This window comes from Miscanthus floridulus, chromosome 6 (assembly GCF_019320115.1).
Source record: "Miscanthus floridulus cultivar M001 chromosome 6, ASM1932011v1, whole genome shotgun sequence".
Lineage (NCBI taxonomy): Eukaryota > Viridiplantae > Streptophyta > Magnoliopsida > Poales > Poaceae > Miscanthus > Miscanthus floridulus.
Window position 1 is genome coordinate 24,313,249 of NC_089585.1, and position 21,897 is coordinate 24,335,145.

General features: G+C 48.3%; 1 protein-coding gene across 1 annotated transcript; it reads left to right on the top strand.

Annotated features, from left to right (window-relative positions):
• Positions 1 to 7,549: 7,549 nt before the first annotated feature.
• LOC136461879 (beta-1,2-xylosyltransferase XYXT1-like) lies at positions 7,550 to 11,938 on the top strand. Its single transcript, XM_066461233.1, has 7 exons — positions 7,550 to 7,832; positions 7,863 to 8,061; positions 8,173 to 8,256; positions 8,402 to 8,503; positions 8,728 to 8,934; positions 9,106 to 9,345; positions 10,314 to 11,938. The coding sequence occupies exons 2-7, from the start codon at positions 7,872 to 7,874 to the stop codon at positions 11,510 to 11,512; spliced, it is 2,022 nt and encodes a 673-aa protein (XP_066317330.1). The 5' UTR covers positions 7,550 to 7,832; positions 7,863 to 7,871; the 3' UTR covers positions 11,513 to 11,938.
• The last annotated feature ends 9,959 nt before the right edge of the window (positions 11,939 to 21,897 follow it).

The following is a 21,897-nucleotide window of genomic DNA, read 5'->3' on the forward strand; positions in this document are numbered from 1 at the left end:
CCACGAGTAAACACAGTGCTGGCCATCTGATCTGCTGTGCTGAGTGGTTCAGTAAACGGGGAAGGTTTACTGGCATTTTTTGTCAACCTGCAAGACAAAAGGCGGCAGCGTCGCTCTTTCCGTGCTGTTCCTCAGCCGGCGCGGCGCAACTCGCGGGACGACGGGCCCCGCAAAATGCACTGTGGAACCGGAACACGCAATGGAAGCAGACGCAGAAAGCACGGAAGCAAGGAAACAGCGGCGGCTTTTGAGCGAGCGATCCGCCGATGCCCTCTCTTTCAGCAGCTTCGTCACACCTCAAAGTCCTCATCCGGTCCAGCCAACGCATGGACACAGAGTCACAGATGGATGCACTTTTCCTCTTGTTTTCGATCCGCGCAGACAAGCTTTTTTGTCACTGGGTGGATGAGTCACGCGATTCAGAGGACGCTTGTTCGTCCGAATTTTTTACTCTTTTTTTTTTTTTTTTTTTGTCCTTTTTTCGAAAGTTTCTCTCAAATAGATCCCTGGCGGAAAGAATTCTAGAAATGAACCCTTGACTAGGCGCCAGAGTGAGTGGCGCCGAGCTCCGCGCCAGAGTGAGTGGCGCCGAGCAGCTCCTGGCCACGGGCAAACGGCCTGTAAGGGGCTCGGCGCCAGAGCGGATGGCGCCGAGCTCGGCGCCGTAGATCTTGGCGCCGAGCTCGGCCTAAATATCTACTCGGCCTTCTTCCCCATCTCGTTGCCCTAGCCAGCCCCCGCCGCCGCCGCCGCGCCCACGCCCGCCCGCGCCCGACGTCGCCCGCGCCCGCCCCGCGCCGCGCGCAGCCACGCCGCGGCACCTGCCCGGCCCGCGCCCGCCCGCGCCCCGCCCGCGCCGAGCCGCGCCGCGCCGTGGCCCGTCCGCGCCGCTGCTGCTCCGGCGGCCGAGCCCGCGTCCGCTGCCTCCGCTCCCTCGCCCGACGCCCACACCGCGCCGCCGTGCCCTCGCGCTGTTGGCCATTGGTTGGCTGCAGCGCCGAGCCGCCACGCCCTCCACCGTCGTCGTAGCCTTTGTCTCCACCGCCGGCCTCGGCCTCGCCCCGCCTTGCCGACGTCCACCGCTGTCCTCGCCTCGCCCCGCCTCCCGCGGCCGTCGAGCCGGTCTCGCAGCGCGGAGCGCCGGCCACCCCGCGATCGCCGCGCGCCACCTCTGTCGTTGGCCGCGCCACCGTAGTCCTGGATATTCGCCTTGACCTACGCCCATCGTCCGTCGACCCGGAAAGGTATAAAATATGAATATGCAATATACTTATTTAGTTGGTGTATGTTATTGACTAGTTATATTGTGATGACTTTGTTAGTGATATGGTTATATATATACGTAGATAGATAGAAACATAGATACATTGATAAATAGATATAGTTAGATATCTACTTAGATATGTAGTTATATTTGTAGTTACCTACATATGATCTTGCTATTTAGTGAGTACACTATAAATATATACGTAGTTATTATCATGATTACTTAATTTGTAGTTAGAAAGTACTTGTTAGGTACTATCTATCGTATAATTTGGACTAAAGGACATGTGTTTCGTTACGTTTTTTAAATAGATGGACAACCTAGTGACCATATATTATGGAGGCACGGTTGAAAGCGATCGTTATGGATATGTTGAGTTTCTTGACATGCAAAGCGTGCCTGTGCTATTCAATGATAGGCCTTTATTTAGTGATATAGTTGCAAGGGCTCGGGAGGAGCTGCATTGCTTTGGAGATGATGACATTGCAGTTGATGGTGTACTGCACCTAGGTTGTCCTCCGAACATCTTCAGGCGAATGATCTCAATTGGTTGTGCGGATCAGTGGAACAATTATGTGAGATCGGCTATGAAGAGCCAGCTGTAATGTTTGGACGTGGTTGTTCGTCGGGTGTTAGTTGATCCAATCCCTCATGGGTTTACCCCCAGCAATGGATCATCCGGCATACATCGACCCTCCCGTTCCGGAATCTTACCTGCATGTGCAGATTGCGCCTACGGTTCCTGATGCTCAATCTGCCCCCAATGCGTTATTTGGAGATGGTTGTCATACTTATGTTTTCGTGGCAGATCCTCCTTATGAGATCCCTTTGACACAGAATCATCCGAGTAAGTGTCTTAACCGTATGGTTTTTGGGAGCTCATCAGAATCATGGTATTTTTTTATTCTTTCCTCATTTCTGTAATGACGTTGCAGGAGACATTCCTGAGAATATCGATGTGCCCCATGTTGCTGCGCAAGTGCACTTTTTAGATGGATTTCGTGGCTCCAATAATGTTGAAATTATGAATGATTCGGAGCCATATGAGATCGTATCTTGCGAATTTTTTGCGTGAATCTTTAATCATACTATACTTGTACAAAGACACAAATGTAGTACACAGATTAACTATAAATTTATTACGTTTATAATCCAGGAATATTTGTACATACGCTGTGTACAAGAATCTATGCATTTCAGAGAATCTATGCTTTTCAGAGAATAAATATAGACTTTTCAGATACACGGACATCATCGAATTATCACATCACTGATATAGACCTCTCAGCTGCAAGGACAACATGCAAGGAAGCACAACTAAACTCTATCTCCACCATCCATCTTATGACTGTTTGATCCAAGGGCTGAGATAAAGCGACACACGAATCGCTGACATGGCACATTGACAGGCCTCCATTCCTTCTCTTGACCTATAAATAACCACTCACTCCCTCTCATTCACACAAATAATAAGGAAGAAGAACACTCCTCAGCATTTGCTTTCGTTGTAGTACCAATGTCTGGAGGGTCGTCCAGAGGGAGAGGAAAGGGGAAGAAAACTACCTGAGGGTGGGAGGGTCCTCTTGGTCCCGATTTCTTTGAGGAAGCTCTTTATGAGATGTTCCCAGTTGAGAGCAAAAGTAATTTCACCAAAGAGGCACCACTGACAGGATACAATGAAAGAAAAGAAGAGTGGCCAAAATGCATGCATGGTGAGGACTGCCTAGTGCAGATGTTCACCGAGGGAATAGTTGGAGGTCGTCGTTTCTTCAAATGCCCACGAGCATGGGTAATTTTTTTTACTATTTGTTTCTTCAATATATTTGTCTTGTATATCACTTACACGACATACTTTTTGTAGTCTTCCTTGACAGAAGAAAACTGTGGGTTCAGTAGGTGGGTCGATCCTCGACCTATTTATCCGCATGCGGAGTACATCTACTACCTATAAGACCGTATCTTCGATCTAGAAAGAGAAGTTAGCAGCGGTTACAAGGACGACGAACAGGACGACAACAACAATGGTGCCGATTCACAGGAGGCACTCTGCAATGATCCATATTGCACCTGCCCTAACCACAAGAAAAAGGGGTCTCCCCCATCACCCCCGCCACCACCACCACCAACGGGAGGCTACTATGGAGAAAATGCAACACAATTTGCTATGTGGCCACACTACTAGGATGAGTTTATGTTTTTCTTGTGGAGAATCCCAGGTTTAATTATCTAAGGCATGTTAGGTTTAATTATCGAAGGCATGGTTTAATTACCTAAGGCATGTTAGGTTTAGTTAAAGAAAACAATATACCCAGGTTCGGTACCTGTAGTCACATGCCATTTAATGTGTTTCGTGTGTTGATTTCTATAATATCGTATGTCGTTAACTATTTTTTGCAGCACGTGTTCAAATAGAAATAAGTCTGTATCATTAAGCGGAATATTAAGACCATTGATAATGAAAAAATCACATAATGAAAAGTTAGATACTATGTCATATTACACAACATATTAATAGTATAACTAAGTGCCGACAGTAGATAAAGGGGTAAATGCACTTTCAAATCCTCAATCTGAAACATACTGAATAAGCAACTCATCATCCGAGTACCAGTCCTCTACTACAACCCTGTTGCTGTGGCTAGGCTCAACTGCGTTGCTCTCACCTGCCTGTCGCTTGTAGTAAGCGGCCTCCGCTTCGTCTGCGGCCGCTGCGGCCTGAGTGAAGAACGAGTCGTCATCCTCCTCTGCCTGTAAGCCTGCCTCTGCTAGGGCGATGAGCTCGCTCAGTCTGCCAGTGTCGTCGTCAGCCTCCTGCGCCTGAATGCCCGCCTCTGCTAGAGAGATGAGCTCGCTCAGTCTGCCTGTGTCGTCGTCAGCCTCCTGCGTCTGTATGCCCGCCTCTGCTAAAGCAATGAGCTCACTCAGTCTGCCAGTGTCATCCTCATCCTCGTCTCCATCATCACACAGCACAATCGATGATTGAACGGTGCGACCAGCTCATGATCTATGGGCATCTAACTTCTTCTCCTCATATCTTGCACGAGCCACCTCTGCAGCATGTTCTCCGCTGCAACCAATCCTTTGATGTATAAAATGCAATCAGTTAGCAACTCGATAATATTACATTTAAAACCAGGCAACGAAAAAAGGTTTTCAAGCACTCACTGGCACATAATGTAGCAACATGCTCGTCCAAGACCTGCATCTGTACTCTTGTCTCCTCCCTTGCCTCATTCCTTGCCCTCTCCTCCTCTAACGTCGTTCGCCTCTCCAATCCCCATTTGTTAAGCCCAACATCGATCGGGTTACAAATACCGCGCTGTCTAGCAAACTCACACATCTTTTCTTTGTGATGTTTAACGAATAGGTTGACGTAGTCAGGTCCATATCCCCTCTTCCGTGCAATTACTTGTCTCTTTTTTAGTTCATCCAAGAACTTAGCTTGACCATCATAACATTCCCAACTGCATTTCCTAGTACTCTGTTCAAAACAAATATTATATCATATATGTATTAGGAAAACAAACAAAATATGATTTCATGTTTATCAGAATTATAACAAACCTCATCATACTCAATCATATGGCCACAATAATGACCTATTCCAAGCTCCAAAGGGACTAGGCCATAGTTGGATTTTACACCACAATCGCACATGACAGGAGGTGCTTTGTAGATTACACGTTCTTTCTTCTTTTCCTTAACCCTCCGCGGTTCTTCCGCCCATTGGTTCTTAGGACCATACAACCACTCCTTGAAATGACACTTCGCCATTGAATACACCTAAATAATGAGACATCAGTACATAAACACATATAGCTCAAGATTTTAACACATACACTTTGCACTTACTTCATGCTTGTTTGGACACACAAACTTCAACGTATTCTCAGGGTTTATCACAGCTCGATCTCCGCAATCGCACAGAGGAGGTTCCTCGAGTCGTCTAACGGTGGCTAGGTGCTTCTCCTTAGCCATCATTGCCGGAGGGTTAGGGGGGGTGGAACCCACCGCTTGAAGTGCTCACGTGGATGTCTCCCTCTAAACCAATCGTCGAAAAAGAGGTACCTAGGATCAAACTTTCTGCACCATCGATCCACTGAAAGAAAAAGCACCTCTCATGGTCCTACACAACGAGATTCCAATAATATATTAGTACCATATTTAAACAAATAAAGAAAAAGGATAGTACAAACAATTTCTTACATTAAACCGACTACATGTGTAGAAGCAACGCGCGGCTGTGTTCGGATGTTTCGATTGAAAAACATGGGCCGGGAAACCACAATCACAGTTAGGGACAGGAAGGTCAGGGGGAACAGGGGTATCTTTGCTAGACGCGTCGGGGTATAATTCGCGAGGACGACCCCGTTTTCGCCAAAACTCCTCCTGAAACATTTCTTGCATCTAACAAATAGGATGTAATTTAGCAAACATAAATAAAAACATCACAACAAAATATCAATGAGAACCATAACTACAATACAATCAATTTTGTTATAAGAACCAAAAGCAGTTAACATTATACCCTAAACCTAGGGTTTCTCATTTCATCCACAACAATAAATCCATAACATAACTACATGCGGCTTGGTTTGCTAGCATTTTTCACGCCTTGAAATGAACCTACGGTTGTATAATACATATATTGAGGGATACAATGAAACCCTAAGTGATGACGATTCTTAGGTTAAAAAATCCGACTAATATGTACCGAATCTATACGAGAAAAACAAGGAGGTGAGCGAGTATACCTTGCTCTCGAAGATCTACGGATCAAATTAAGGTTTTCAAGGTCCAATATGTTGATTCGTGAGGTAGGATGAAGTGGCGAGAAAAAAAACCCGAGGAGAAAGAAGAGGAAGAACGCTCAGGGAAGAAGGCTGGGCGAGGGTTAAATGCAGGTAGCTCGGCGCCAGAGTGAGTGGCGCCGAGCTCGGCGCCAAGATCTACGGCGCTGAGCTCGGCGCCATCCACTCTGGCGCCGAGCCCCTTGTAGGCCGTTTGCCCGTGGCCAGGAGCTCGGCGCCAGTCACCGTGGCGCCGAGCTCGGCGCCACTCACTCTGGCGCCGAGCCAAGGGTCCATTTCTGGAATTCTTTTCGTCAGGGGTCTATTTGAGAGAAACTTTCAAAAAAGGGCAAAAAAGTAAAAAATTCAGCTTGTTCGTCCACACACACTTCTGCCTTCTCACTACATCACCAGGCCATCAGGGATTCAGGGCCACGACGAGAGGATTTCCTGTACCAACGCGAGGAGATCGTCTCAGATTCTCAGTGCAGTGCATGTGCCGAGTGCTTGACGGCCGTGTACCACCGAGCACGTTGTAACGATTCGCTGGTTCATTTCTGAGCTGATAAGTCCGACTGATGCTGGTGTGTGGTGAGAGAAAAACACTGTACCATGACTGATAAGCTCTGACTGAAACCAACAAACGAAAAGGCCGAATGATTCGTTCGTTCGTGCAGTGAGACGATAGATCTTCACACTGAGATCACCTCCACTCCAAGGCGGCTCCAAGAGAGATTCCCAATCTCGCATCGCATCGCATGGAACCATGCGGCCGTGCACTGTCGGTTGTGGAGCTTTGGCCCCTCCGTTCTCCATGGATCCCACGGCGGCTACTTTTTTTTTAATAATACGCATCTGTATTTCTAAATAAGAAAAATATACACCCAGACATGTACGTAAAGGATACAGAGACAACCGTCCTAACCTAACTTCACAAAGGGCCTAAAAAAGAAAAAAAATTACAACAAGGCCCCTAAATCGTTCACGAACCACCGATGCTCGACCTCATCCATGGTTTGGTCGTATTTGGCTTATAAATCATAGCTTATCAATCAATAAATAATATTTTTCACTTAACCAAACGGACCCACCCTATTTTTAAGCGAGGCCAGCCCAAACGAACAGCGCCTACTCGTCGCCGGCCGCCCGCGGCGGCTACTTGAGCCGTCAATAATGCACTGCGTGTCAGCGAGCCTGTCTGTCTGTCTGCAGCGTTACACGGGCCCGATCCGGTGCAGGCACCCAGCGGCCCATTTTTTCCCCGCACGTTACGCTGGTCAGCCATCTCCATTTTTTAATGTTTCTCAAAAAAAATCTCCATTTTTTAATGCTATATATACTTTTTTTGTTCTCTCGGAAAGCTCCAGCTGCGTGCGTTCTTTATTTTTGGCAGGGCAGGAAAATGGTGTTCCCGAAAACACAAGAAGTAAAATACGAGTGATGGCGATCTACTGTTAACAGGCGAGGCGGGGGCAGAGTTTATGGAGAGGAATAAATGGAGGTGGCGAGGTGGGGAGAGACGGACGAAACGGACGCCACCCCTCTCTTCTCCCCCTCCCACCTCTTCCTCGCCTTGCCGTATTCACTCGTTCATCCATCCACGCCCCGCCCCCAGCTCACTGCTCACGAGCGCAAGTTATTGCGCACCGCCTCGCCGCGTTAGCTCCGACGCTTTGGCGTGGGGCTTTTGCCTGTGTGGCGCTAGGCAGCTGCCAGCAGGTGCCGTGCCGCGTGCTCACGAGAGAGGGAGGCTCTGCTACTCTGCTGCTGCTCTGGTGGTTGAAGGGGCCGGGGCAGGGGCATAGGAGGTGAGCATGGGGATGGACGGCGGCGGCGGGAAGCTGCCGTACAGCTATGCCGCCCACCAGGACGGCGGCAAGCTGGTCAAGAGCTTCAGCCGCGTGGAGCCCCGCAAGTTCGGGCTCGGCCTCGTCGCGGGCTTCCTCCTCGTCACCTGCGCCTACTTCTCCACCGCCAAGTTCGACGCCATCCACATCGCCATGAGTAAGCCTCCGCAGCGGGTTCCATCTATCCCTCCGTCCCATCCCCCGGTTGCAATCCATGGCTGCTGCTGCTAACTCCTTGGATGTTTGTGAATAATGTTTGCTCGAGCAGTCAGCCCCATTTCCAGCAATGCGGCTGGGATCGGCTCGCTGGTGGGCGCCGCCGCCGACACCTCCAACTCTAAGCAGCGATTAGGTGAGCCGTCAGCTAATCCCTGGGATCTCCTCCAAGTACAGGACGAACTCCCTACTCACATTAACTGATCCCATCATCCGTAACGAGGTTACTGTACCAATCAATCCACGACCTGACCTGACCTGACGACCTTCTTTCCGTTCAGATTTGGGCGTGCAGGACCCGGACGCGCTGTCCATGTCCGAGGAGGGGAGCAAGGCCGAGGTGCTCGACAAAGTCGACGGCAAGGCTTCCTCTTCGGCGCCAGGTAAACTCCACCGGCAAGGCATCGCCTGTTGTTTCGAGATTGAGTGGCCGTGCTTGCCCTTCCGTGGGGGTGGGGGTCAACCTGTCCGGCCTCATGTGCCCCCCGTACTCCCACCGTCCTGCACCGCTGCACGCAAAGCCCAAAATCCGATAAAAAAGACTTGTTTTTTCCCCATTCTCCTCCCACCCCCCCCTAATCGCTAGGTTCTTTTGCCCTCTCGTCAGATTCCGGCCGCAATGCGCCGCTGGAGGACACGAGGAGAGACGAGACTTTTGTGGGGGACAGCGGTGATGCATCTTCCGCGGCGGCGAATCCTGCCGCAGCGGGTGGCAAGGGCGAGGCGGTTCCTGCCAAGGACGATGACGCCCCCGCTGCCGGTCTTCTTCCTCCCGTGTCGTCAGAGGAAGCCGCGAACAGCACGCAAGAATCAGGTGAGAAAGCAATCACTCATCCTCCAACTGCTAACTTATTACTGGTATTAGTATATACTCATTCAAGCAAAATAAATGCTTTGCTCGCTCTTTTGTTTGTTTGTTTGTTTCCGTCTTTGGGGAAGGAAGGGGAAATGCAGGATTTTAACGAGCTGCTGTGTTCTTGGTCAGGTGGTCTTGAGGACGAGGAGCTGCAGGTACAGGATGCTGTTGCCAATCCTTCCAAGAGGAGCAAAGACTCCGCCACCGCCGCCATCACCACAAGCAGCAGCAATGGCAGCTCGCCCTCTGTGGTTCACTCTGACCCTGCCATCCTCCCTTCTCCCCCGCAGCAGATTCCTCCTGGTACGCAAGAGCTCAAAGCTCCTGCTGATCAGCATATTCCAGCGATTCCAGAGGTTAAGCAAGCAGGTATCCTCCCTGATTCTTCTCTTCTTTGTGGTAAAAAGATGTTTTCTCTCCTGTCAAATTATTCCATAAGCAGCTAGCTAACCCAACCAGTGTGAGACACGGAGAAGAGAAAAGACCGTCCTTGCAATTCTTCAGGATCCCAGGGCTTTCCCAATAAAAGAAATTAATAGTTTTTATAACATAGAATATCGCATAAAAAAAAATACTGCTTTTCAATTTATGATTTCTATGAGTAATAATAATTATTTTCTTTTTCTCTCTTCCAACTCTATCTTCTTTCTCCAATGGAAATGCGACACGAGCTCCTAGAAACTGATGGTTTATCTCCAATGGCGATTTCATAGTTTCTTAATGCTTTGTGTCAAGAGTGAACCTGATTTCTTTATGAAGAAATCATTTCTATGATTTTTGCTCTCTTTTTTCATTAATTACGCTGCTATGTCAGCATTTTATCTACGCCACAAGTCATTTAATAAGAATAGAAACTATCTTCAATGCAACTGCCCTTACGCATGTCGTTGCAAAATGCATATTGGTCAGACTACCAGTCGTAGTGTTCTTCCCCACGCGCATTTTTTTGCAGCCTTCTATCTCAACGCAGGGCCCGATGCTGTTGCTGCTCTTGGACCACTGCTTTTGATTACACACTCTATCCCCTACGTATGTCCGTGCCGCTATGTCTCATCTTCTTCGCCTTTCTTGAGATGAGAGCAACGTACTAGTAGGCAGCATCATCCCGTTCCAATAGCTGATGGATTGCCCCATTTCTAGGCCTCTCGTGCGATCATAATTCCCTAGGGTCCGGTGGACGGTGGTCTACCATGAACCTTGTTCATTCTCCGTCAAGCTCTTTTTGCTGCTATTGAAAAAAAAAACACTCTTTTGGAGTTCCTTTTCTTGTCCAGCCGGTCATTCCATGATTAGCTGACAAGCAACGTGCTTGACTGATTTTTTTAATGGTTGCACAGATTCGGAGACGCCGGCGCGGGAGTGGAAGCCGCTGTGCGACATCACCTCGAACCGCCGCATCGACTGGTGCGAGCTCGACGGCGACGTCCGCGTGCTGGGCACCAACGCCAGCGTCACGCTGGTGGCGCCGCGGGGTGCGGACGATCGCACCTTCCGCGCGGAGTCGTGGCGCATCAAGCCGTACCCGCGCAAGGCGGACCCGAACGCGATGCACGTCGTCCGCGTGGTGACTGTACAGTCGGTGTCCGGCGAGGCGCCGGCGTGCACGGACCGATACGACGTGCCGGCGCTGGTGTTCTCGGACCGCGGGTACACGGGCAACTACTTCCACGCGTTCACTGACGTGATCCTGCCGCTGTTCCTGACGGCACGACAGTACTCCGGCGAGGTGCGGCTGCTGGTGACGAACCTCCAGGCGTGGTGGGTGGGCAAGTTCTCGCCGGTGTTCAAGGCCATCTCCAACTACGAGGTGGTCGACCTGGACAAGGACCCGCGCGTGCACTGCTTCCGGCACGTCCAGGTGGGGCTCACCAGCCACGACGACTTCAGCATCGACCCGCGCCGCGCGCCCAACGGCTACTCCATGCTGGACTTCACCAAGTTCATGCGCAGCACCTACGGGCTCCCGCGCGACGTCGCGGCCGCCGACCCGACGAAGCGCCCGAGGCTGCTGCTGATCGCGCGCGCGCGGACGCGGCGGTTCGTGAACACGGAGGAGATCGTGCGCGGCGCGGAGAGGCTCGGGTTCGAGGTGGTGGTGTCGGAGGGGACGCACGAGGTGGCGCCCTTCGCGGAGCTGGCCAACAGCTGCGACGCCATCATGGGCGTGCACGGCGCCGGGCTGACCAACATGGTGTTCGTGCCAACGGGCGGGGTGGTCATCCAAGTGGTGCCGCTGGGCGGGCTGGAGTTCGTGGCGGGCTACTTCCGCGGCCCCTCCAGGGACATGGGGCTGCGCTACCTCGAGTACCGGATCACGCCGGAGGAGAGCACGCTGATCGACCAGTACCCGCGCGACCACCCCATCTTCACGGACCCCAACGGGATCAAGAGCAAGGGCTGGGAGTCCCTCAAGGACGCCTACCTCGACAAGCAGGACGTGCGGCTGGACATGAAGAGGTTCCGGCCGACGCTGAAGAAGGCCATCGCGCACCTCAGGAAGGCCAAGGCCAAGGCCAACGGCGGCGGCGACAACTAAGCGTCGCCGACTCGCCGTGCGTGCATGTGTTCATTCATCCTCCTCTTACTCTACTCCTTTTTTCTTCTTCTTCCTTTTCGGGTTATGTCGGTGTATGTAGCAAGCAGAAATCGACCAAATGTATGATATGACAGGGAAAGAAGCTAGAACAAATCATATATTCTCTCTCTCTTTTTTTTTCACTTTTCGATCGGATGGCTTATGCCAAGTGACCAGGTGAGGGGCAATAGTGGATCGGAGGGCATCATCATGAAGCATGACAGCAAGCAGCGTACAAGGTTTAGATGTTTGTTAGTTCTTTTTTATGCAGCATTTGTCCATTGTTGTGTTTCTTGGGGCTTTGGGTGGTAATAAGCTTGTTGAGGTGATTAGTTAGTGCAAATGATATACACCTCAATACATACAGAAATGGGAATTGCTATTAAACAGGCGCCTGATTTCTCCAAAAAGTTCAGGCGACGTGTGATGGTCAAACGGTGATAGCCTTTGTTCTTCCTTTCGTCAGCTCAGCAGCAAAGTAGTAGATCGTGTCCTGAACTCGTCGCCTGAGAGCTCAGGCAACTGAACTCTAGGAGATGTGTACATATATATATGAGCAGTAAAAAGAATATATTTTTTTTCTCATCTTCAAGACTGTTGAGACGGCGATACTTGGGTGAAGCTATTTTTTTGCTTGGACTTTCGTGCCCTCTTTGTCACATGATTTTTCCTGTTTTCACATCTCCCCCTCTCCATCTTCCGTGGGTTTATTCTAGAAAAAAATAGCATGGCTATTTAACCAATAGTTATTAGGACCTGATCCGACATTGAACTGATGATGTTATCGTTTCACTGGCTCATTGGTCCAGCCATAAAGAACCGGTTAAAGAGCTGGTTCAATAGTTTTAGACCAAATGAATCGAACCGCATATAAATACTTCAAACCGTGCAATATAATAATGTGCAATAGATAGTTAACAACATATAATTGATCCCATATACAAATAAGCCAATAAAAAACACAAGTTATATAACCCGCTTCCAACTAATCTAGCCGCAAGTACAAAAGGTACTCCAAAATTAGCATGTGTCTGTTGGTGGTTCTTAACTCAAATAATACGATCGCCAAAATATAATAAAATGTTAACGTTTCCTAATGCATCATAGCAAGATGGTCTTAATTTAACAAGTTCCACAAGCTTTGGTACTCTAGAATTCTTTTACAGGATATGCAAAAGTACACATGAAAAGATAGTAAATGGAGAATTTACAAACTAAAAAAAGACTTCATTCAAAATTTCACCGTTGTAAAACAATCTCAAATGCTAAAATGAAGTGCATCACAGTGAAGAGCTTGTCGAGTAACACTTGGTGCTATGGTTGAGTAACACAGTGAACAGCATGTTCGTTTCGGCTGAAACGATCATGAATTATAAGCCAAAAGTACTGCTGACTGGTTTAGTGTGAGAAAAAATACTGTTGCAGTTTATAATCCACGATCGTATAAGCCGAACCGAGCTGCATGGTAGTTGGCAGCTCCTACGTACGATCTTGTGTTGGGACTTGCATGGCAGCTAGAATAGCACAAGCACAACGTACGCTCAATATCCGATCCCGGGCGGTGTGTCGTGTAAAATAGGCAATTGTAGAACATTATTTTCTAGACTGAGGTATGTTCATGTAAAATACCCGATCCCTGTCTGCTTTGCTTTGGAATAAGAAAATACTTTAGGACCTCGATGATATGCCAAACAAAAACACCCACGGGAAACAAGAAAGGTACGGTCCTTTAGTATATGATCGGCCTGTTCGCTGGTTGGTTTCTGAGCTGGTTTGGACTGGCTGATGCTGGTTTGTTGTGAGAGGAAAATATTGTTGGCTGGCTGGTTTAGGTTGACTGAAACCAACAAATGAATAGGGTGGATGTTTTGTAGGAGTATCAGGGATTCAGGGGAAGGGTTTTTACCATCTTCGTTATTCTCTCTAATCATCGCACTGTCACGCCAATCATGCATCGACAACGTACTTAGTAGTACTAGTACTTCACTACAGAAACAATCATCCTGTAGGTGTACTCCTTTTTTTTTTTTTGATAGAAGGTGTACTCCTAATTTATCAGTGTCATGGGAACATGGCTGGGTCTTCCGGAGTGTTCTTAGTGCTACTAGAGTAGTGCACTAGTACTGGCATAATTTAATCATGCACATGCATATGCTGACTACTGTTCTGTTACAGCTCCACCAGCAAGTGACGAGAGGGATCTCGCGCTCACAGGTTACGGCTGTTCGGCTGATAAGCTGGCTAAAAATGTTTTTTTTTATGAGAGAAAAATACTGTAGATTATAGTTGATAAGTACAAGTCACAGAGTAGAGCGCTGCACGTAAACTAGATAAAAATCCAGGAGAGACCGTGATTTTTTATCTGATGATGACTGAGCTCATCCGTTCCAACTCCGCGGCCTGCCTATGCAACAAAAACAGAACAAACACAGAGATAATCTCCATCTCCACGACCATGCATGGCTTGCTTGAGGAAGAACGAAGCAGAGGGGCTAAGTAGGCAGGAGTACGCCTGAAGAAGTACTAATGTTTGGCACCTGTAAACAGCAGGTTGCGCCGGAGAAAGTATATGCGTATTGACTATAAACTACGGATTAGTACTGTCGGTGCCAATTCTGCCGTACATGCATGCAACTCGATCGACTAGCTATACCTCATCATGGATGCAGCACGATTGTACACGATTTTGCAACTTGATCGATCCATCGGGACCATCACACACTTGGTACGTAATCATCATTCCTTGAAAAATAATCGCGAGGAATTAGCCGGAGACATGCATGACACGAGATCTCCACTGATGGGGCCGGGTCTCAGCTCTTCTCTTCTCTTCTTTCATTCCGTGGACGGTTATTATGGCCTCGTTCGCTGGTTTAAAATTTGACTGAAAAATAATGTTCCAGCTAAATTGATGTGAGAGAAAAAAACTGTTCTGACTAAAAAAAACCAGAACAAATCGAATATAAGGTAAGCCGAACAGAGCCTATATTGGATTGGACGTCACACTGCTATTGAGGAAAAAAAGAGTGAAAGAAACGGTTAACGGATCTGCTGCAGTTTTGAACGATGGGGGCCGGCCGGGCGACACACATTCAATAATTCATTCGCAGAATGCATGATTGATCGGGGGAAGGGAACGAATTCAATCAATCAATATGAACGTACTCCCACCGACGGCTTCCATGGCAGGATGTGGTGACGTCGTTCTTGTTCAGAGCCCCAGCAGCTAGCTAGGATTTTTTTTTTAATTTTAACTCTTTTTAAATATAATTTTAAATCTAATATTATCGGTTTTTTTTAACTAATACTTTTATTGTCCTGACATGGCCAAATGCCTGTGCCGCGCCATGCATGGTGGCGCGGCAGAGGGCTGATGTGGCGTGGGCCGGCCTGGGGGACCGATGACGTGGCAGGTCTGCCGTGCCACCGACCTTGGCGCGGCAGTGCCGCGCCCTGTTGCGTGGCGCGGCTGGACCAAATATATCGCTCGAGCAGCTACACCACCTGGCCGCTGCGCCTGCCGCCCGCCCGGGCTACCTGGATGGTTGAATCGAAACGCGTCGCGCCCGTATTTTGTTGAGTTTTTTTTATGGCCGAATAGAGAATTTGATAAGCCAATGATTAGTTTTTCGTCTTTCATAATACGGTTATGCACTATTTTAACTAATCAATTACGAAAAATTGCCACCGGCGTCCAGATACGCCGGGACTGCCGGTTCCCGAACGCAGGGTACTTAATCTCGCCGACAGTGCTGCCGCGACTCAAAGAAACGAAATAAGAAGCAAGTTGATAAGCTGCCACATAACATATTCATTATTTTGACATAAGTTTGAGATAACATAATCAAATAACCCGGTAAGTTTCGGATGCCAATATTCGTTTGACCTAACAAACTAAGACCTAGGAGTGTAAGGATCCCTCGGACGTCTCTATCTCTTCAGATTTGTTGGCAACACATTGGGAGTATAGCCAACGTTGGTATGGTCGCGTCGACGGTGCGTACGGCTCGTACCCTACATGTATATGATACGCATGATTACTTATAATTCTTTATGATCATTAGTTCATGGAGCCTACGTATTGAAACAAACTATCTTTGTAGTACCTGTGAGGCTCCTTGGGTGCCAAGCGGGGCACCACCTAGCTGAGACATGTCGATCTCGTCCTGCGGCCATTCGTCCCATTGGTCGTGCTGTCCGCGGAAGCCCGGGGGTTCGTCGTCGTCGGCATCATCCTCCTCGTCGTCCTCGGTTATAGGGTCCTTTCCAGCGCTATGATGTGGTGGTGTACGCACCGTGAAAGTGGCACCCTACGTCATCGGCTGAGAAGAACCGGCTGGTGTCCTCAAAGAGGCTAAAGACGTGCCACCCGACCACGTGGGGAGTGGCAGTTCCTCGTAAGGAGTGTCCATGCAGCTCAACTTCTGAGCTAGCTTCCTGTAGCTCTTCTTCACCTTCTGTATAAATAGACGTTAAAGTTAGTTCATTACCCAAACGCATATACACTAAAGAAATATTTTCAAAACAAACAAGTTTATGTTTACCTCCACAAAAGCCGCGAGAATGTCTGGCCCCTGCCCTCTAGACTCGTGAAGCCGGAACGCTGCTTCGTTGGACAGCCTTGACAATTATGTCGCCTGGGTATAGAAACGTGGTTGGACAGTTTTAGTACACATACTTAATACCAAAAGGATAACAAATTATATCATTCAAGTATCTTACCACGCATCTTTGAAGCCAGGCTCTTTGTAGCTGTGTGTCCTCCCTAGTGATAACGTCGTACACATCTTCGATGACATCTTCCTCCGAGTCCTCGTCAATCGCCACGTCAGTGTACGGCGGCTTGATATGTGTCCTCGTAGACCTGTGAAGCCACCGCAGGTACTCGTCGAAGGTGTGCTGGTCATGTGGAGGACCCATAAGGACCGCATGTGGTACCCTGGTCTGCCACAAATGGATGTACGAGCTGTGTGTCACGCGTCAATCCTTGGGCTTATACCTCTTCCTGCGGTCAAACCTGCAACAAAACGATGTTAGTTGTACCAAACACTCTTCTGAATTGTAGCATTATTATTAATCGATAACGCACCCGTGTAATTCTTGATTGGTGGAGTAAAGCGGTGGTGGGCAGCTTGTCATTCTTCCAAACTGTCTGCAGACCCGGATGAGCAAGTGAATCTCGACCACATGAAAGAAAATAAGAGGGACGTCGCAGCGATACTCGTGTGACTCGTCCCCAGTGATAGGACTCAGATAGCCCTGGAGCTCCAGAGAATTCCAAGGACACCAAAACACCTGAAATTTCGTAATTGTGTTAGATTGTGATATAGGTACATCGAAGAAGACACTGCTACGATAGTATAGAGAGCGTAACCTGGTGCTGTGTTAAGACGTCGAGACCGTCCGTATACTCCCTGTACTTGCGCCACGTATTCCCTCTAACTAACTGTGCTTCCGTCCAGATATACAGAGCTATAGGGAGTGTATCACGCCCGTTCCATCGCTGCATTGAACACAATAATGAATTAGCAACAATAATCTCATCATATCTAACTGTTTGGAAGAATATAATGAACCGAAGTACTTATCGGTAAAACTATTATTAAGGGGCCTCCCAATGGGCAATTGTTCCCAACACCAAACCTGGAGTAGGTAGGAGCAATCCTCAAGGTTCACATGTCCTAAGGTTCGACGGCAGGCAACGCATAGCTGTCGATATGTCCGTGCCAGGACTGCGCTGCCCCAGCTGTACCCTGCTATGTTCTTCCACGGCTGTCGAAGTATGTCAAGCAAGATCCAGCTGATGGTGTTGCCCGAGGCATCTGGGAAGAGGAAAGCACCAAGAAAGTGCTAGAGCCACACTCGAGCGAACTTGTCGATCTATGGCTCCTCAGCTTGTGGGTCCAAGTACTCAAAGCGCTCTGTGATCCAGGACGACGAAACACCGAAACTTTTCCTGTAATTGATCAAAGAAAATAAGACCCGATGCCAGCTGTAAAGCAATGCAAGTATTAAATAGGCTTGAATTACTCACTTATTTTTCTTAGAAGCATCATCGTCCGGTGGAAGAAAGCCAGTAAACTGAGCCACCAGCTCCCTCCAATGATCGTTGTCAACTATCCCTGTCACTGAAAGTCCCTCCAGGCGAAGGCCTAAAATAGCCTTCACGTCCTGCAACGTCAAGGTCATCTCGCCATAAGGTAGGTGGAACATGTGGGTCTCAGGCCTCCACCTGTTATAAGAATAGAACGACTGTTAGTTGCCTTCAATTTGTTACAAGAAAGTTTACGTACAAAGAATGCACTCGCACCTGTCTACAGCTGCAGTAAGTAGTGTTGGGTCAAGTGGCGGAAGACCGTGGTTGACAACACGGACAAGCTCGAGGAAGCGGCACGCCGTATGTACGACGTTATAACGCTCATCCCCTGATGCGCCCTGGTGTGAGTGTGTGGCCTCAAATGAGGCAAGGACACCTCTGCGTCGTTGTCACTCAAGATGTGTGCTCGGTGCTGGTCGTCGTACTCCACCTTAAGAATAGGGTACAACGGGTGCTACGTGAGAGGGGCCATCCTGTTATAAATTGATAAACAAAGCGTTAGAGTATTCAAATTAACAAAATTCAAGTTTACAATTAGTAAGTTCACAAACAAATCACAAATAAATTCACTAACCTAACTAGCCTAAATCCCTAAACCCAAAATCCTAACTATACTAGATAATAAATACATAATCAATCCATATAAAACTTTGGTTCCAAATTATAAGTAATCCCTCCGTCTCAAAATAAATACACATCTTGCTTCTCGAGTAGTCAAATATGTTTAAGTTTGATCAAAACTAAAAAAAACGGTATCAATATTTGATCTCCTAATAAGTTTATACGAAAGTATACTCCATGCTTAATGTAATAGTACCTATTATGTATCATAAATATTAGTACGCTATTATATAAATTTGGTCAATTTTTTTTAAAAAATTTAACTTCAGGAAGCGAGATGTGCATTTATTTAGGACGGAAGGGGGTACTTCCTCCGTCACATAACAATAGTCGTTCTAAGATATCGCAAAGACACTAATACTCAATGAAAATAGCCTCGATGCCCCTACATGCTCCTAGAAATGCTAGCACTAGCAGACCATCATCAACTCTTTTGCTTCTGCGCCGGTCGCTCGAGGATTGCGCGGACACGTGGGGGTATCGTAGGGACAAAAAAATACTAACTATACTAGATAATAATAAAAAAAATATGAAATCGAGAGGGAGGTACCTTAGGAGCGGGTGGCCTTGACGCGCTGGCGTTCGTGGCGCGGGAAGGCTAGGCGCTTGCGCGGAGGCGGGAGTGGCAAGGGCACGGCGTGGGCAGCGGCTGAGGCCGGGCCGTGCGGGCGTGGGCGGGCGAGGCGAGTGGCCGGGCGGGGCACGGGCGCATGCGGCCGCAGGCAGGGCGCTGGCGGCGTTCGTGCGGGCAGGCAGGACAGGGGTGCGTGCGGGCGGGCAGGCTCGCACGCGGTATATATTTGGGCCAGCCGCGGCACAGATCAGGGCGCGGCACTGCCGCGCTAAGTTCGGGTGGCGCGGCAAGGACCTGCCACGTCATCGGTTCCCCAGACCGGCCCACGCCACGTCAGCCCTCTTCCGCGCCACCATGCATGGCGCCGGACATAGGCATTTGACCACGCCAGGGCAATAGGCGCGACCAAAAGTGTTAATTTAAAAAAATCAGACAGTAATAAATTTAAAATTATATTTAAAAAATAGTTAAAATTATAAAAAAAATCCTAGCTAGCAAGGTCATGATATATATGCTCCTTCAATTCAGCTCCTACACGGTTAATATATATATATATATATATATATATATATAAATATAGGTTGTTGATTAATTGAGTATTCTGATCGTGTTAACCGTGTACGAGCTGAATTGAAGGAGCATATATATTAGCATATACTAGCATAAGTAACGCGGCTTGCACGTATGCCGAAGCTCCTAGTCGACAGGATCAATACATCGTTAAGCAAGTGTGTACATGTACCATATGCATCGGAGACCTCCCTCTCTCCAATTGTCAAATGCAAAACCAATGAATTCCGTTGCTCCCCTATTTCCAGTTGCCAAATCAATAATTCCTGTGCAGATCAACCAAATCGTGATCGCCACTTCTATTTCTTATTATATTGTGCTAAGTTTTATTGTTAGGACATGCTTAGTTGCCTATATAGTTGGCCATGTAGCCCGTGGCCTGTTGGCACCGCATGAAGCCATGTATTTTAGCCTAGCATGAGCAGAAGCACGGCCCGGTGGACTAGGCGGGCATGGCCCGGTGACTAGCGGGCCCAGACAGGCACGGCTCGGTGACTAGGACCGTGCCTGGGCCGCTTCTAGGCACGGCGAGCGGCATGGCACGGCCCGCTAAACATGCTTCGGCCCGATGCTGGCCTGTTAAATTGGCAACCTTAAAAGTTAGGGTTAAGAAGTGAAAACATCATACATACATTGCTTCTCCCTCTGTCTCCCTCCCCAGCAAGTGACGGTTGGCCTCCTATACTCCTGATTCCTCGACAACCTCTTCGCGACTCCGCCCGTGTCACTTCTCACCCGATGCCCCAGCCGACCCCGCACCGGCAACCGCGCAAGAGCTTCCTCCACTCGTCCTCCGCAGCTCCACTTCTCAACTCCTCCCTGTCCCAGTAGCCATAGCTTCGGCTCCGGCGCTGCCGCTGCGAAGCGCGCCCGGCCGCGGACGTGAGCGTGAGCGCAGCTAAAGGAGAGCGTCGCTGTTCACTTGTCCCTGCTCCATCTCGCCGCAGGCGGCGCCCTGTCCCTACCTCTCCTTCCCTCCCCTAGTGGGCCTCAGGCTAGCCCGACCTGTTGGCCGAAGCGTGCTTTTTCGGGCCAGCCCGGCCCAAAAATCGGCCCGAGGAGCCGTGCTTGGGCCGATAGCCAGGCACGAAGCACGTCCTTGGCATGGGCCGGCGGCCCACCATGCCTTGCATGGCCCGCCCCGATCGAGCCGTGCCTGACTCGGGCTCGTGCGGGCCGGGTTGGGCGGCACGAATGGCCATCTATAGTAGCCTGCCGGATATCACCACATCACATTTGTTTGATACCCTCTCCGTCCATAAAATAATTGCAATTCTTCACACTTCAAGAAGTCAAACAGTTTTAAACTTTGACTAAAATTATATGAAGAATGTACTAACATTTATGAGACAAAATAAGTATGATTAAATTAGTTATAGAATATATTTTCATAATGAATTTGTTTCGAGACATAAATGCTAATACTACCACTATAAACTTGGTCAAAGCACGTTGCCCATGATTGCATTCTTTTTTTTTGACAGAGGGAATATATGTGTTTGTTTAAGTCCCGTCTCAGTGGAGAGTTTCATTGCACTGTTTCCAAGACTGCAATGTCATATAAAATGAAATGAAACTTGGTTGAAACACTCACTCTCAATGCAAAGTTTTTATTCTAGAGTTTCATAATCATTTAATTCTAAGACTCATATAGAGTTGGTAATCGTGGTCATGGCAGGTTCATTCCATGAAACTAATTTCTTTTCTCTCTTCGTTAAAACATTATCATGTTATCAAAAATACATATGTGGGAGGATATTAAATACAAACGAAACTCTAATGAAACTTCCTGAAGCTAGCGTAAGCGTCACAGATTTCAAGCATGTGCGTGAGCTTGCACCTCGCCGAGTCCAGTGTGCCACGTTTTTCAAGCATGTGCGTGAGCGAGGCAATATCAGCAGCACATGCATATTACTGACGCATGGGGGGAAAAAGTACTTGTAGCATTTGGGACTCCACTGCTGGGCTGCAGGCGTCTGCGTGGCCCGGGGGTCCGGAAAGAATAGTTGGCCAGTTGGCCTCTCATATGAGAGAGAGAGAGATTTGGACCTCCCGTTTAGTTGCACTTCATTTTATAAAAAAATTTAAGATTCTTCGTCACATTGAATTTTTGGACGCATGTATGAAGCATTAAATATAAATAAAAAATAAAACTAATTACATAGTTTAGACGAAATTCACGAGACGAATCTTTTAAACTTAATTAGACTATAATTGACACTAATTACTAAATAACAACGAGAAAGCGCTACAGTACCATTTCGTCGAAAATTTTGCAAAGTAAATAAGGCCGGCCTGCTTCCTGATGGAAAGTGGATCCCTGACCTGACTTGACCGCTGCTACTGCTAGCATGGCACGGCAACCTTTCCAGCCTTCCTCGTGTGGCTACTAGCCGTCTGCCCTCGCAAGGCCTATTGTAAATTTTTTTTTAATCTGGACACTGTAGTATATTTTGTTTGTATTTGACAAACTTTGTGTGATCA